General features: G+C 32.7%; 1 protein-coding gene across 1 annotated transcript; it reads left to right on the top strand.

Annotated features, from left to right (window-relative positions):
- The first annotated feature begins 2,396 nt into the window (after window positions 1-2,396).
- Window positions 2,397-9,658, top strand: LOC131660834 (cytochrome b5-like). Its single transcript, XM_058930180.1, has 6 exons — window positions 2,397-2,607; window positions 2,682-2,726; window positions 5,456-5,488; window positions 5,948-6,106; window positions 9,020-9,087; window positions 9,236-9,658. Exons 1-6 carry the CDS (start codon window positions 2,568-2,570, stop codon window positions 9,590-9,592), a joined length of 702 nt encoding a protein of 233 aa, XP_058786163.1. The 5' UTR covers window positions 2,397-2,567; the 3' UTR covers window positions 9,593-9,658.
- Window positions 9,659-16,892: the final 7,234 nt, after the last annotated feature.

Below are 16,892 nucleotides of genomic sequence, written 5' to 3'. Positions count from 1 at the left end.
AGGGATGTCAACGGGGCAGATATTGTTTGGAGGATGCTTCTCCACTCCCCGCCCCGCCCCTAAATTTAGTCCCCATCCCCATCCCCAATCCCTGCCACAGGGGAATATTTCCCTCCATCCCCATCCCCACAGATCCCCACGGATATCCACGGAGATCGAATTTTAAGAAAATTTCTACACTTTTTGATCAAAACTATGACACTAGTATTTTGTTTTTTTTTCCGTATTTTTTTAAAACGCATATATTTGCATCTTTATTTTATAAAAAAAATCAAAATACATCTTGCATCAATAATAAATAAAAAAAGCAAAAGAACTTGATGTTGCTAATATTTTTTATGTAAAAATAAATAAATAGTAACATAACTTCTTGCTACCGTGCTTCCACTAATTTACTACCACAATACCGATGTCGTCCAGCGCAAGTGGTTGATTATGTGTGACAAATCTATAACTTCTAATGACTCTTCATTTTCTAATACATTGTAAAATTATATAATTATATAATATATAAAATATATAAATTAACATATATCTTCGGAGTCGGGGAATCCACGGGGACGGAGGATACTTTCCCAATCCCCGCCCCAAAGTGTTATCGGGGGAACTTTTCCCTCCATCCCCATCCCCACGGGGAAAAAATCCCCAACTTCGGATCTCCGCACAGATATTCCCCACAGGGATCCCCATTAACAGATGCAATTGACATCCCTATCTCCATCGCACCTAGAGATACGTAAGAGCGAGATCCAAAGTCGCGTCAGGCCCAATTATAAAAAAAACCAAAAACATTACTTTTCTCTTTCTCGCATACTATGTAGAAGTACGTAAACATAAGCTAACTCTCTTTCGCGAAACTAACTACATGGATCTCGTTGAGTATAATGGATGTGAGGGGTGCTAATACATTCACCTTGTATAAACGACTCTCGAATCCTAATTTGGTTGCAATGACCATCTTATCCTTTCTTTCGCAGGTTTTATCGATATTTTCTTTCTTTTTGGAATAAATAAAATTCGGTGGCGACTATATTGTATTTCGCGCCGCGACAACATACAAGGAATTCGAAACAAGACCTGAACACTTTTAATCTAATAAATTTCCAACACTTTGTTAATTTTCCCTCAAAATCATTGTGAAATCCTAGTTTTATATTTAAATACACTTAAAATTGCTTTGTTATAATATATTAATTTCTTTGGAGATAAAATATTTTAATACTTGCGACAAGTTTTATTACAATTACTAGAAATTGATCATGTGTCTTTTCCTTGGTAATGTCTGGATGGTTATTTAGAGTGGTAATTTAGAGTATCCAATCCTTGCATCATCCCACATGTTTAGCCTACAGGTGATTATGGACCTTCCCACAATGGAGGACCTTCAGATGACGTGTCAGAACCTTCATCGGCTCCACTTGGTATGAGCGAACAACATTAACTGTAAAGGATAACACTTTTTTAGTTAACCTCACGGAATTGGTAAACCCAGATGGTGAGATCTATATCACGTTGTCTGAGATAACATACATTTCTCATGGTGGACCTTAGTAGATTATATTAGTTTGTTTATTTTTTGTTGTTGCTGATATTATTTTGGTTTTGCGACGAATTATTTGTATATTATTGAGATTTTAACTTAATATTTCCTTAGATGAAAAGTAGCATTACATTATTTAACACGAACATTGCTTAACGTAACTTAACAAGTACTAGATAATTCAGGATGTTTTAACATTTTGATAATATTGTCGACAAATCTCGCAACTGTCGCATACATCTTGATCAAACTATTTATTTCGTATCGATGATATGTGCTCCATATAACTTTCAAATATTCATCGGTTTTCAACTCAAAGTTAATGAACTTTACCTTTCATTTGTTATCCATCGAAGGTGAATGATACTCGATCTTAACCACCTTTTTATTGTCTGTGTGTTGCAAGAGATTATCTAGTTTGGATTTTAGAACAACAACATAGGTGTCTTCTATGAACTTAAAATCAACATGAGGTTTTACACCATTGAAATACACAAATACATGTGAGATACCAAAATTGAGATATTGTGAGGTATTTTTGTTAACATATAATACATATTTATTCAAGCTTTAAATCATCATAAATCACACAAAATTGTCGGTGTAATCACAACTTTATAAAAATATCGTTGAAATTTCAACTGTTAAAAATAAACGCTATCCAATTTTTTCAAGGTGTGAAAAAAATCCAATATTCTGAATATTTTAAAAAAAATCCATAAAATTTATCATGTGCACCAGAAATTTTTAAAATATCAATAAAAATATATATTGGATTTTTAAATGACCTACCCAATTTTTTCCATCTAAAATAAAAGAGATATTTTCGGTATTTCAAAAATATTGGAGTGTCAGATATCAGTCTAGGTAAAATTCTCTCTGCACGGAAAATGATTCAGTAACTTGCCTCAGTGACTTTGGTAACTCGGGCACAACACTGAAAAACACTATCTACTCTGTTAGATTAAATTAGATCAACAACACTATCATAGCTGTACGTTCATTTCCTCTGCATAGACAGAAAGAAATGGTAATCACAAACTTCAACGGAGCCGGCGTCGGATTTGGTATGTCAATTTTGTTATCACCATCACCCTCTCCAAACCCTAAATCACTCACACTCATATATTTCTCTTTGCAGGTTTCGGTGTTGGTTGCGGCTTCGGTGTAGGATGGGGTTTCGGAGGTCTGTTTCCGCACTCTTCTTCTATATGCTTCAATTTCATTTCTAAATTCTTTTTATCTATTCATTTTCACATTTTGCAACCGTTTTCAACTGCTCTTGGTCCCCGATTTCATATTGGATTTTTGTATGGTTTAGGGACTAAATTGATTAATTTTCATATGTTTTAGGGGCTAAATTGAAGGATTTTCATATAATTTAGGGATTACTTGTTGTATTTGTGTATAGTTTACTAAGGACTGGATTGGAGAGACAAAGATAGTATAGGGATTAAATTGATGGTTTATTCATTGTACTCCACTTTCTTCTTCAGATGTGTAACGCAAAATAGCTGTTGACTAGTTTTCATTTATTTTTCTTTACCAGCATATTTTTGGCTGAACCGAGCATGCCCTTATTATCTTTCTTAGTTTCTCTTGGTCAAGTTTTGTCTATGTATTGTTACTTTCCTCTGCCAAACCTAAGGTTCTCATTGAACAAAATGATCAAACATACCCTCTATTTCTCCTCACAATCCCTAATAACCGTATTGAGCACTCCCCACATAATGGGACTGGGCAATTGATTAGTTAATTGCCTATTTGGGTCCACCTTCTCATAATGGGTCCTAACATTGCCATCCTCTTGAAAAAGAGACTAGTGCTCAAGTCTGAGTTTAGGATCTTGACTCCTAACATTGACTTCTTCCTCCCATGTGGCTTTTTACACAACTTCTCTGTTGCACTGAACTAAAAACTAGCGAGTAGTATTATTTCTTCCAAAAACTTTCCTTTTGCAATAGTCACTGAAAACCAGGTTCCTTCCTCCAGGATCCCAATGTTTCTAGTTTTACAAGCTAGCTTCAAACCTATGAAGCGCAGATACTTCAAAAACTCTGACGTATCGTATCCTATACGTACCGATACGCTCCGATACGACGCCGATACGTATCGGAGGAGTATCCGAATTTATTTATCAAAAATAAATAAAAAAATTCCGATACGTCTCCGATACTCCTCAGATACGTGACTCTTTATTTTTTCATTAGATTCTTTTATTTAATCATCCTTTATTACCTTCTAATGACTATTCATTCTCAATCCCATAAATTATTACCTTTTAGAGGGTAATAATTTATGGGATTGAGAATGAATAGTCATTAAAAGGTAATAAAAGATGATTAAAAAAAAATCTGATAAAAAAATAAAGAGTCACGTATCTGAGGAGTATCGGAGACGTATCGCCGCCGTATCGGAATTTTTTTAATTTTCTTTTAATAAATAAATTCGGATACTCCTCCAATACCTATCGACGCCGCATCGGTACGTATCGGATACGATACGGCAGAGTTTTTAAAGTATCCGTGCTTCATAGGTGCCATGCTAATGAACCGAATTTTGCAATCTTTCACAAGCCGACCGATCCTACGTAAGATCTTGTGCTTGACTACATTGATCACAACTCGATCAAAGTAAATAACAAGCCTATTTGATGCTTCCAATCTATATCTAAGGCCGCATCTTCTATAATTCCCAGCGTTGAATCCCCATTTGGCTTCCTTTCCAATCCCATAGCCGTTCCTCTTGCATGTATGTGATCCGTCAACATAATGACTAGCTTCCTTATGACCGACCAAGGATGCATCAATGTGTGTTTCACAATATTAAAAGAAGAAATCTTTTTAGATGCATCAATGTATGTGATCTTGGTAGGTACCCTGCTCCAACTTTTTAAGTGCCTTCCATTTATCTGGCTTCTTACAAGAAACCGAGTTACGATCAAAATTGTCCTACATAATCTATAGAATAGAGGTGACAGAAAACTTGGTTGGTTAATTTTGGTTCAAATTATCTAATCCATTGCTCTAATTGATTTTGTGTAAATTATCCTTAATAGTCTTACGACTAAAAAATTTTTTTTCCACGGGTTTCGAATTTTGAATCTGATGTATGAAAGTCATTACTTAGGAGTCAAGAGATAGATCAATAAAGATATATGCTATTAATTCTTATTTTGAGTGAAGTGATTGCGTACCAGTCTTCTTTCACTTCTTTCATTTGAATTGATTTATGTTTAGAGCTCTTATTTTCTTTTTACAGCAGTTGTGAGAAGATTTGCTACATGTTGTTCTTCTTCCATGTGTTATTTTCTTTCTGCATATCAAAATCTAAGAAAAGAATGCAATGGTCACATTGGTTCTTCTCCGTGTTAGACTATGCAATTGTATCTATTTGCTCCTTTTAAAGATGACTTCTTTAGTGCTAGATTCAAACCATATTTGGGTTCAGCCTCTTAGGCCCACTTCATTGCAGTTACAAAGTCAAGTTCTAACCAATAAAGTGACACATTTAATGAAGGAGAAAATTGAAAAGATTTACTATGTGTTGTTGTAATTCCTTGTGTTATTTCCTTTCTGAGCATCAAAATCCAAGAAAAGAATGCAATATACCATATCTCTATTATTCTTTGGCTTGCTGAATTTACAAATGCAGCAAATTCATGGTTGAATTCTCCATTCTTTTGCTTTTTTTTCTGTAACAAAGGTTACAAAGTTGAATCATCTAAATGAAACACTGAGTGACATGTATCAGTTTTAGCTATTCTTTTCCAACTTGAGGAGTACTTCTGTTTATAATTTTTATTAATTTTATCTCTGCAAATGCTCAAGACCTATTCTGTTCCTGCCCCCTCTCTTCAAATTTCTTAAAGCTTAAGAGATAACTTGTCTGATCTTTTATCTACATCTGGTACAGGTATGCCATTGAACTTCTTGGGTCTTGGTGCAGGTATGATACTCATTAATCTTACTTCTTTTTTTATTTACTTGATTTTCACTACTATATGATATCAGTAGCGATTTCCCTCCAAAACCATTATATCATTATGAGGGTTACTTCGTAGCCCTCCACATTAAAGGTGGACCACAAAAGAGCATATTTATAGACGGTAGGATTAATGAGCTCACAGATAAATTGATATTGATGTATCCATTGTACAGATGATTAATAATTTATGGGATATGTCTCATAGCCCCCCTATCCTTCTTCTGATATTGATATATCCATTGGACAGAATCAATTAATTTATGAGATAGGGTTGACCCAATTCCATAGCCTCCCCCACCCTAATCACAAAATGATTATAATTTGTTAAGTTCAAAGTTTATTGTAACCTTTTACATAAATTAAGTATTTTGCATTTAACCCTAACCCATAAAGTTTATTGTATTCAATTTTATTTTGAAGGTGGAGGCTGTGGCGTTGGAGTAGGACTTGGTTGGGGTTTTGGTACTGCTTATGGTAGCAGGTATAGGTTGTCAAGGGTAACATTTCAAGGAATCGAATTTGATAGTAAGGAGAAAAGTGGTAGCACGGAGTTATCAAAACCCAGTCCAGAAATAAGAAGTTCAAGATAGCATCTTTGATGTTGGACCTTCAATGTAAATGTAAATTGCTACCTGTTACTGGCCAGGCATGTGATCTTCAGGGTTGTTGCTTAACCCTATGGACACAAATAACATTTCTAATAACATGTCATGAGGCCTGTGAAGATATACAAACTGTGTCCATAACTTTGCAGTTCCATTATCTATGATTTATTGGATAATTGTATCAGTTGGTAGCAATTTATGATATGTGCTATGCAAAGTATATCTTAGGAAGTTATTGTCAGATCTAGTTTATGTCACTGCTATTTTGTGGGCTTAAATACAACAACTATACTTGCTAAAAATGATCCAGATTTGCTTTAATACTTAAACAACTTCTTAATTAGCTTAACGGTTTCTATTGCTATTATTTGCAGAATATTATTCATTCAATTAATGTTACCATTTGGCCACGTTATATCTAGAATTGGATTTAATTTGTATGATTAATTTGTGTAATATTTTTTATATTATGAAATAAATAAAATGAGCTGTGATTGAATAATGTTTTTATATGGGCTTAGGTTTTAAGGTCATAAGAGCGCCCACATCTATCATATTCATTTGAGTTCTTTAAATGAGATTCAAATGGTTCTTTAAATGAAATCCGCTTAATTTTTTATATTATTTCACATTTTTCAATTATTTAGACAATTCGTCTACAATTCTCAAATATCTATCTAACCCATAAAAAAATCTAAAATGGGTTTCCCTTATACATCACTAACACAAAATATAAGAGCTAACACATAAAAAAATCTAAAATGGGTCCCACTATTACATCACTAACACAAAATATAAGAAAATGATAAATTTAAAACAATTTTTAATTGTTATTTTTTCAAAACGTTGCCATATATTCTATATGCAGCTTGTATGTTATTGTTTTCAGAACTCTCACTTTTTTGTGTAGATAATGCTTTGTTTGTAGCATTCGACAAATTTTTGAACATATGAATTAATTTTGTGCCATTTACCTTTTAGTGCCATATGTTTCCTCTCTTTGTAACTTATGTCACGATGCTTGTTAAAAGTTTCACCAATTCTCTTCTAGAAACTATCTCATTTTTATCAACCTTAACAATTGAATCCTTTGAAACATTGAGTCATGATCGAATGAAAATTTCATCTCGGTTGGAATCTTTGTTTAGGCGTATTCACAATCGGTGCAGATGCAACTTCTTCACCAAGGTTAGCATTTTCTAAGCTACCTTAAGTGAAAAATTATGGTGTATTGTGTTCTTAATCATTTGATTGCACACCATTACTACCTATTTGAACCCCAAGAAGCATTTTGGGGTTAGTTGATTGAGATGAAAATTATTGATATTGATACGGATAAGGTGATGTATGATACGCGTAATTTTTAAATGGTGGATTATTTTGTGGATTTGGGATAAAAAGAGAGTTCTGAAAATTTAGATTATGGTGGAGATTTGGAATAAGTGGTGACTTTCCAAAATATAGGTTGTTTTGTTGATTTGGGATACAAGGAGGACTTCCATCATTTTGTAAAAAATTGGACCATGTGTTATGTTGATTGAAGTTCATTTTCAAATGATACGTGTAGACAAAAATTTAAAATGAAATAAAATAAATTGATCAAATTTAGACTAGATGTGAATAAAATAAATGTGAATAGTGTGATGGATGATATACCATATAAACGAAGATTCTGAAATTTAAAAACTCTAGAATACTACTTATAAAAGGGAAGAACGTCATAGTTAGGGAATAATATAATAGTTCGGATACACATTCTCTAAAATCTAAAAAACATTCTTTCTTACTTTGTTGATTCATTGACTTGGATGTCAAAGTGTTTTCAAATGTCACTCCTCCTTTTCACTCAAATAAAAGGAGCATTTCAAATCAAACCTTCCACCAAAATTTAATAGTCTGGTTTGGATCAATTAACAAATAGTTTAGTAGTTTCATTAATTTTTCTGTTTATTTGAATATATGGATGAAATATTTTTTTTTATATTAATAGTAATATTATATTATTATGACTATCACTAGAACAAATTCCATATAAATCTATAAAATAAAATGAAATGTTACATCTTAAAATTATATTTTTCATTAGATGAAATACCACACTATTTTTATGGTGAACACTAATTTTCCATGGACTCACCCTAATCCTATCTCAAATTATTAAAGTGTTGAATATTCTTGTAACTATTAGTGTTAATGATGGATATTCTTTTAAGACTTAAATGAATAATTTTTTTGTACAATATATTAAAGATTAAAATATTTAAATTTTTTATAAATATTAATTTATTTATTAAAATATTTACAAGTGTTTAGTAGGTGCAGGTCTTTAATGCACATGTTAAAATCACCTTTATTTTTGTGTAGGTTTGGTTTCAATTTCAACAAGAAAATGTAAAAGTGATTCTAGAAGAGTATTCAAATTGCTTTGAATTCAAAGAATAATTTTCAAAGACACAAAAATGGTTCTAGAAGTGTATTAAAAAAAGTAGGTTGAATTGAATTGCATTCAACTTGCTTAAAAAGTAAATGAAAAAGAAAAAAGAAGTGGTTGGAAGGTAGGATAAACCTTACTAAAATAGATTTAGGTATGAAAAGACTTATGTTTTTATGAGGAGAGAAAAGTAGTACTACCACATAACATAACTTGTGCATACTAAAAGTCACCTTTGAAAATCCTATAAACGACGGTTTGATCTTCCTATCCCACGTGGTAGAATGGTAGTTGATAACCTAAAAAAAAACCGAAAAAACGTGATAATGCATCGATCATCATATCTACCACCATACTATAAAGTCCAATACATTACCAATCACATTCTTTCAATTTTCAAACTACAATAACATTATTATTATTTCTCCTCATTTACATCCATGGCGAATCAAAGAGTTTTCACCCTCTCACAAATCTCTCAACACAAGTCCAACAAAAACTGTTGGCTTGTCATCAACGGCAGAGTAAGTAGTAACATATTTAACCAAATCACTAATTTCATCCTAACACTTTATAGTTCTGTTAAGTCAGCTCAGTTAATAGTTGTGCAGATATATCAGATACTAACATTTTAAAAGTGTTGTAAAAAATATTTGAAATTCGATTTTATAGGTGTTGGACGTGACGAAGTTTTTGGAGGAACATCCGGGAGGAGAAGAGGTGATTCTAGAGGTTGCAGGGAAAGATGCAACAAAGGAGTTTGATGCTGTTGGACATAGTAAAGCAGCTCAAAAGTTAGTCCTGAAACACCAAGTTGGTGTCCTTGAAGGTGCCAAGGTTGAAAAGGTTTATGATGATAACGCTGTTGTTGTGGAAAAGGAATTTAAGAGGGAAGAAATGAGTGCTTTTGTAGTCAAAGATGATACTAGTTCAAAAACTGCTACATTTTTGCAGTTCTTTGTTCCTGTCATTTTTGCTTGTGTCTATTTTGGTTACAGGGTCATCACCACAGGAGACACTGTTGTCTAGAAAACCGATGGCGATGCCTGTACTTTAAAATAAAAAAAAATATTAAATAATAGTTTTTAAGTTTAATTTTTGTTATGTTATAGAGAATATTCATTAAAAAAATAATATTGGTTGTGGTATCATTAAATAACTGCTATGTATCACATTTAGTAGTAATGTCTAACATTTGAGGTCCCAAAACCTCAAATCACATGCGTTCTGAAAGATTAAACTCAAAAAATAGATATTGAGGAATTTTTAATAATAATACCTTGACATGTACCGATTTACTCCACTCGATGTTCTTGGAATTCAAAGGATCCTCCAACACTCGCTGAAATGACAAAGATCAACAATGTAAAATCAACATCTCCTCCTAAACAAGGAAACTATGTCCCAATCGCTACTAGTCTACTACCTCCATTCAGGACTGGCTCAAAGATAAGACGAGTTTGGCCATTACTCTAGACTTTAAAATAAAATATTTTTAATAGTAAATTTTTAAATCTTCAAATAAATAAATTCTTAATATTTATTGAGCATAATAAAATTAATAGTATTGAATTGTCAAACTAAATGCATATATATATATATATATATATATATATATATATATATATATATATATATATATATATATATATATATATATATATATATATATATATATATATATTTTAACATAACTAAATGCTTAGAATAATAATTGAGGGTTTTGTGTTCAAATCCTATGGGTCTAAATAGAATTGTTCTTTTTATTATTATTAAAACTAAGAGTTTTTCAATTCTTTTGATCTTTTAAAAACTTATTGCTCTTTTTTAATAACAAAGCAAATTTTTCTATTAATTATAAAGTAGTTTGAATATTTATTAAATAAAAAATAGTTATATTTATATAATTTTAATATATATCAACAATTTTTAAAAAAAAAATAATCGTGTTTTTCAATTTTTTTTTCAAATAACCATGTTATTCCATTAATTTTCAAACTACACATGTTTCAAACAAAAAAAATTGCAACACGGTGCACAAGCCAATTAAATTGGCGCTTGCATTGGTCAAATTAGAGGCCAAGCCAATTGAATTAGCACCTCCTGTAGGCCAAGCCAATCCAATTGACACATAGGAGGAGGCGCCAATTCATTTGGCTTCAATGTGCTTCAAGTTTTTTAATTAAAAAAATTAATTAATTAAAAAAATTTGAATAAAAACTAAGAATATTTAATTTAAATCGGATTACATACGATAATATTTTTTTACAGTAACAATAACGACTCGCTTGATCACACATGCCACCGATTCCACACTCCTTAGGTGCCTTTTCTCGCACATGTATTTGTTGATTCACTTGAGGTGTTTGACACAATGTCCTTGAAACATCACCATCACCATCACCAAATTCTCTAAGATGTTCTTATAATTCTATGTAGTCTTGTGTCTACCTTGACGCGCTGCCATAATTGAGCTCGTTCCCATGCCATTGTAGTTAGGTTAAGTTGTTGGGTTGATGGGGTTATTGGTGAGCGGCTTGGTCAATTGAATGGAGACATTGGTGTGAATGCATCGTTCAGGAAAGGAAGAAATGGTTGTTGTGGTGTTTGATAGCCATATATTTGTTGGATGTTTTGGTGTTGTGAAGTTAGAGTGTTTTGGCTATGGTAGGAAGTGTTTGTGTCATATATTTCTTGGGTGTTTTAGCTATGGCACGAGGATGTGTTGACGACATATGTTTGTTGGGTGTTTTAATAATAATTATGTTTTTGGTGATGGTATGTGGTTCGCTCTTGGTTTTATGGTTGAGTGTGCATGTATTGGTTGTGAATTTAGGTGTTTATGGGTTGATAATTTTGTTGGGTAGGGTGTTGTGTATAAGTGGTTTGATAATTTTGTTAGGGGTTAGATCAGGCCCGGCCCACAGCAGGTGCAGCCAGTGCTTTAGCACTGGGCCTCAAAATCCTGAGGGCCCCAAACTTATCATTATTAGTGAACAAAAAAATTAAAATATGAAACATCAAAGTTTTTCTTCTTCCTCTTTAATTCTTTTCTCTTCGCAGTATCGTTAAACAAGCAAAAGCGGAAAACAAAACATGCCCTATTCCTATTTCTCTCAGCACTATTTTGTTACTAAGTAACATTACACCGCCATAACGAAACACCGCACCACCGTCTACCACCAGTTTACGTTACGACAATGTCGGCGGAGATATGACAAAACAAAAATAGCGTAAGTGTGTTGTTTTTCTTTTCTTTGGTTCTTTCAATCACTGTTTGCTCTTTTCTTTATTTCTCCAATCACTGTTTTCATAAGTATTAGAGGGCTTGCTGCCGCTTGCGGGCTTGCGATCGACATTGAACTCTTCGGTCTTCCCATATGAAAAGTTGTATCCTTACTTTTTGCTGTGATTCATTTGAAGGTAAAAAAAGAGAGTAGTAATAGTTGGAAAACGTTGAATAGTTAGATAAAGTTGTCTGTAGTTTAGTATATAATTTTAAAGGTAGGAAAAAGGTCTGTAGTTCATACTGTTTCATGGATAAGGATAAGCAAGCATCATGATTAATATTTTTGTGATTATTTAATTGTTTTAGTTGGAAAAGTTCAATAATATATTTTATGGATAAGAAACATCATGAATCTATATAAAAATTTAGATGGATAAGTTATTTTTTACTAAAAGAAAAAAGAAAGTGATTGAATACGTGGATATTATATAATATATTATCATATTAGTTATGTTTTTTAGCTTATTCTTAATTTTTATTTTTAATTACTAATTCTCGATGTTATTTTGATTATTAATTCTTAATTTTCTTTATTTAATGTAATTTATTTTTCTTGCTAATATGTAGGAACACAATTTCACCCCAGGACTATTATTAATAGATTGTTTGGTGATAAATACTATGAAATTAATCATCAGCTAACCCAATAAACATAGTGAGATATTTCAGATTTTTATACTATGCTTCTAAGAATAGAAAGTATAAATATGAAAATGATAAGTTGTATAAAATGATATTTATAATTTAAATAATATTTTAAACTTTTTAGTGATTTAGTTAATATATAATTATATTTTCTGTGCATTATTTTTAATTATTAAAATAATATATATTTTTTAAATTTATGCCCATTTATAAAATTAGAACCGGGCCTCCGAATTGGTTGGGCCGGCCTTGGGTTAGATGTTAAAGCTTGTTGTGTGTAAGTGGTTTGGCGTGGGTCATATATATATATATATATATATATATATATATATATATATATATATATATATATATATATATATATATATATATATATATATATTCGGAGAAAAAACCCATTTGTAACTGATCTATACCAATTCATATAATTATGAGTTGGTTTAGTTTGGTTGACATGATAGCATCAGTTAAGACTCGTTGATGATGATTCCTCCATTGATGATACTTAGATTTAGTGAAGTCTTTCCAATCGTCAAAGTTTCATTGTTCTGAGACTTTACATTGATGCCAAGTTTGAGGCACCTCGTAGGATCTAGATTTCTTGATGCATGCCGAACTGCAGTTTCACACGGTCACTATGGTGGATCTCCATAGTGGTAAACCTAATGATCGATGTTGTTGTAGTCTAAACGACCGCATCTTCTTTGTTCCTTTCATGATGAAGTTCCAGACCCATATATGACCTCTAAATAAATTATAGAGGAAAAATAGATTAGGTTAGAAATGGTTAATATTAAAAACAAAATATTGTGAAATTATTAGTTTAGTGACAATACATTGTTTGATGTTAGGTGATCCTAGAGATTTCATTATTAAGTGATGCAATATCTAGGACATTTGTTGTAATTCATCCCGCGAGTGGACCACCTAAACCAAATGATCACAATTCAGAATCAGAGGCGAAACATGAAGTTTAGTGTTACAATCGGGGAAATTGTTAAGTGAAAGCTGCATGAAAGTGATGAAAGAGAAAACCATTAAAACTAGCACACATGTGATTACAAGATTTGACTGTAATAGATACAATTTTAGGGTAGAGGAGAAAATGGACCACAATAAGAGGAGGCCAAAATGAATTAAAAGAAAATTATAAACAGGAAAATAAATACATTCTTAAGAAAGAAGAGAACTCATGGGATTGAATTTCATCTACTTGTCAAATGCTTAAACCTATTGATAAGTTGTACTCAACATAAATTACTCATCAATATCATCACGTATCACTCACAACAGAGGTTATGTCTAACTCAGAGTTGAGATCAACCATATTGTTTTCTTGTGGATGTCTCGCACAACTAAACAACACAGATCATTAAGAGTCGACACCCACAGTGAATATTAAGCCTAAATTTATGTTTAAAGTTTAGAACCTAACAAATATTCATCCAAGACCAAGATCAGAGAAGTATACGTCTATAACAACTCAAATCCCAGCAATAAAGCAAAAACAAGGATAAACACCGATAAAGATTTATAAAAGAGATTTCATACAAAGATTTTATTCAAGGCCATGATCAGTACATATACATACAAGACAAATAAACTACATACAATCCTCAACAAATAAAAAATACAAAGATAAGAAAGAAGAGAAACAAACATAAATGTTGATTTCTCCAACAAAAGTGGACATCCCACTCCCAATCATCAAGATGCATCATCCACTGTTGATTTCCTAAGCATAATCTAACCTAAGAATAGAATAGATGGAATTGGGACAAAAAACTCCCAAAACCATAACCTAAAAATGGCTGAAAATGAAATACATATAAGCAAAAATTTTGCATCCGCACTAAGCCAACTCACCGGGCAAATAGAATAGATGGAATTGGGACAAAAAACTCCCAAAACCATTTAAGATATAATTCTAAGCAAAAATTTCCTTATTAGTTATTTCAGTTCTAATTCTAAGATATAAACGCACACAAAAAAATACATTCAAGAGATGTGAGTTCACATACACAAGGGAGACCATAAGTTATCCTAATAAAGCATCTGCATGCAACCTTCTCGACACCTACTCACTTATCTCTTTCAAACTCTTTTGCAATGTGATGTTTATATTTTCATGACACGATGCAATCTTGCATAAATAAGAGTATTATGTTCACTACTACCAAATAAAAACTTCATAACATCATCTTACTACGACCATTTAGTCAATCGTAATAATAACTCATTTTTAGGCGCTTTTTATTCGTTAAAAGACATTTCACCACGGTCAAACCTAACAACCGTAGTGAAAAGTACCTGGAGTGACATACTTCAAATCCCAACACTTGCTATTTTCCTTTTTTTTGTTTATAAAATGGGCGTGTCACTTATATTCTTATTAAAATAAAAATACCTTTGTCCAAAATTCAAATTATGCCTATTATATTTATAACGGTGTTGAAAAGATCCGTTATACCAAATTTTCTATAAATTCGATATATATGAAAATCGATAAAAAATTATCGCATTTTAGAAATAACCTAAAATTTCAGATACAAATGCAGCATTTTCTATCAGTAAATATGAAAAAAATTCTACCAAATATATGGCATAATTATCAGTTTTTTTGGGAATTCCCGTTTATGGAATATATTGTTAAGAAATGTGGTTGGACCTAACTCAACCCTACATAACCAGTTAGTAGGGTGAGGATTGTCCTTGTAATACCCCGTATTTAATGAAATGCTCTAATATTATCAGCTGACACTGAGGTTTTGTTAATTGGTACATTGGAGATATTTTTAGACACTTAAGTTATAAGTGCTAACTTAAGGATATGTTGCTTATATTCCTTCCTTCTATTTTCTTCTCATTTTGAAAAACAACACAAGAAAGATAGAGAGATAAAGTAGAGAGAAGGAGGAGTAGAGGAAGAGAAACTTGTGAAGAGGAAAAGCTTGGATCATCATCATTTCTCTGCCGAATCGACTCATCTTCGACATCAACGAATCGTAATCGAGGTGAGTTCTAGTTAGAAACTTATAGCTTTTGATTTATGGATGAAAATCATAAGTTTTGCATTTGGGGTTTTCTATAGAAAACCTAGGTTTTGAATTAAATCTTGAATGTTCATGATTGAGTGTAGTAAATCATAAGTGTACCATGTGTATGTTGTTTCTAGGCTTTAGCGTGGTCTGGAACAGGTTTGGATGTGGGAATGGTTGGATTGAACCATGGGAGGAAGCAAGAAAATAGAGCTGGAAATTCTGTTTTTGCGCGCTTCACGGCGCGAACTATAGGTAGCGGCGCGAACCATGCAGAAGAATTTTCGGGTTCTGGTTCTGCCATCAGTACGCGGCGCGTACAAGGGTTCGCGGCGCGAATACCATGAGATTTAGGTGAGGTTTGCTACTGCCAGAGGGTTCGCGGCGCGACCTAGCTGTTGCGCGGCGCGACCTGAAGCTTTCTTAGCCAATTCTTTAGTTTAATGAGATAAACCGTTTCGATCATAACTTTTGAGCCAAAACTCTGTTTTAATCACCGTTCGAAGTGGTAGGAAGCTAGAAGCGTGTACTTTCTAGTAGTGTAGGTTTTGGGATCAAAAGGAGAATTATTTAATCGAGAGTCGGTAGTTGCTTGATTTCTTGGGTTATTTATCGTTCGGAACCATGTGAACGGTATGCTTTTGGTATGAGAAATATGTACTCTATAATTGTGATAAATTGCCATTTTTACAGAAAATGATGATAATTGTTTGGTTGAGTTCTATTGCAGGTGGATTGGTATACCTTTGTTATATATGTTTATATCAAAGAGGTTTGGATAACTTCATTGTTATGTGAATAAAAAAATAAGTGAGGAAAACTAGGATTTGTTAGGTATGTGTAACTTAACAAAGAAAACCTAGGATGAGACATTATATGGAACATACGTGTATTCAGAATTTTATGAGAAAAGGCTAACAGGCCTAGAGAAGGGTTAACAGGCCTAGTGATTTGCGTGAGCAATCACCATTGTATGATGTACTAATCGGAACCATTGTTTTTCTTTATTTCTTTTTCTTTTGAATGCTAACAGGCATTCTATGTGCAGAGAGGCACTGTGCAGAGAGGCACTAATAATCTTGGCAGGTTTGATTCCCGCTTTTGTGTACGAATGGAACCTAACAGGGTAGGGACTTGTGATGGTGTACGGGCCATGTGAAGTGACGATTCATGAGGGAAGGCTCATGAGTCCGAATCCATTTCGTATGTCAAGATTTCCCAAAGGATCCATGACTCGTGCCACCTCCTAGACGTAGAAGGGGACGGGAATAGAGGGATACCTTGGTCACGGTTTTCCGATTAGTAGTATTTGTGTTTGAGTTGTTGAACTCTATGTATGATTCCATATAATGTTAGT

Source organism: Vicia villosa, linkage group LG3 (genome assembly GCF_029867415.1).
Source record: "Vicia villosa cultivar HV-30 ecotype Madison, WI linkage group LG3, Vvil1.0, whole genome shotgun sequence".
Lineage (NCBI taxonomy): Eukaryota > Viridiplantae > Streptophyta > Magnoliopsida > Fabales > Fabaceae > Vicia > Vicia villosa.
The sequence above is the reverse complement of the archived record's forward strand: the minus strand, read 5'-3'. Positions and strand labels throughout refer to the sequence as shown.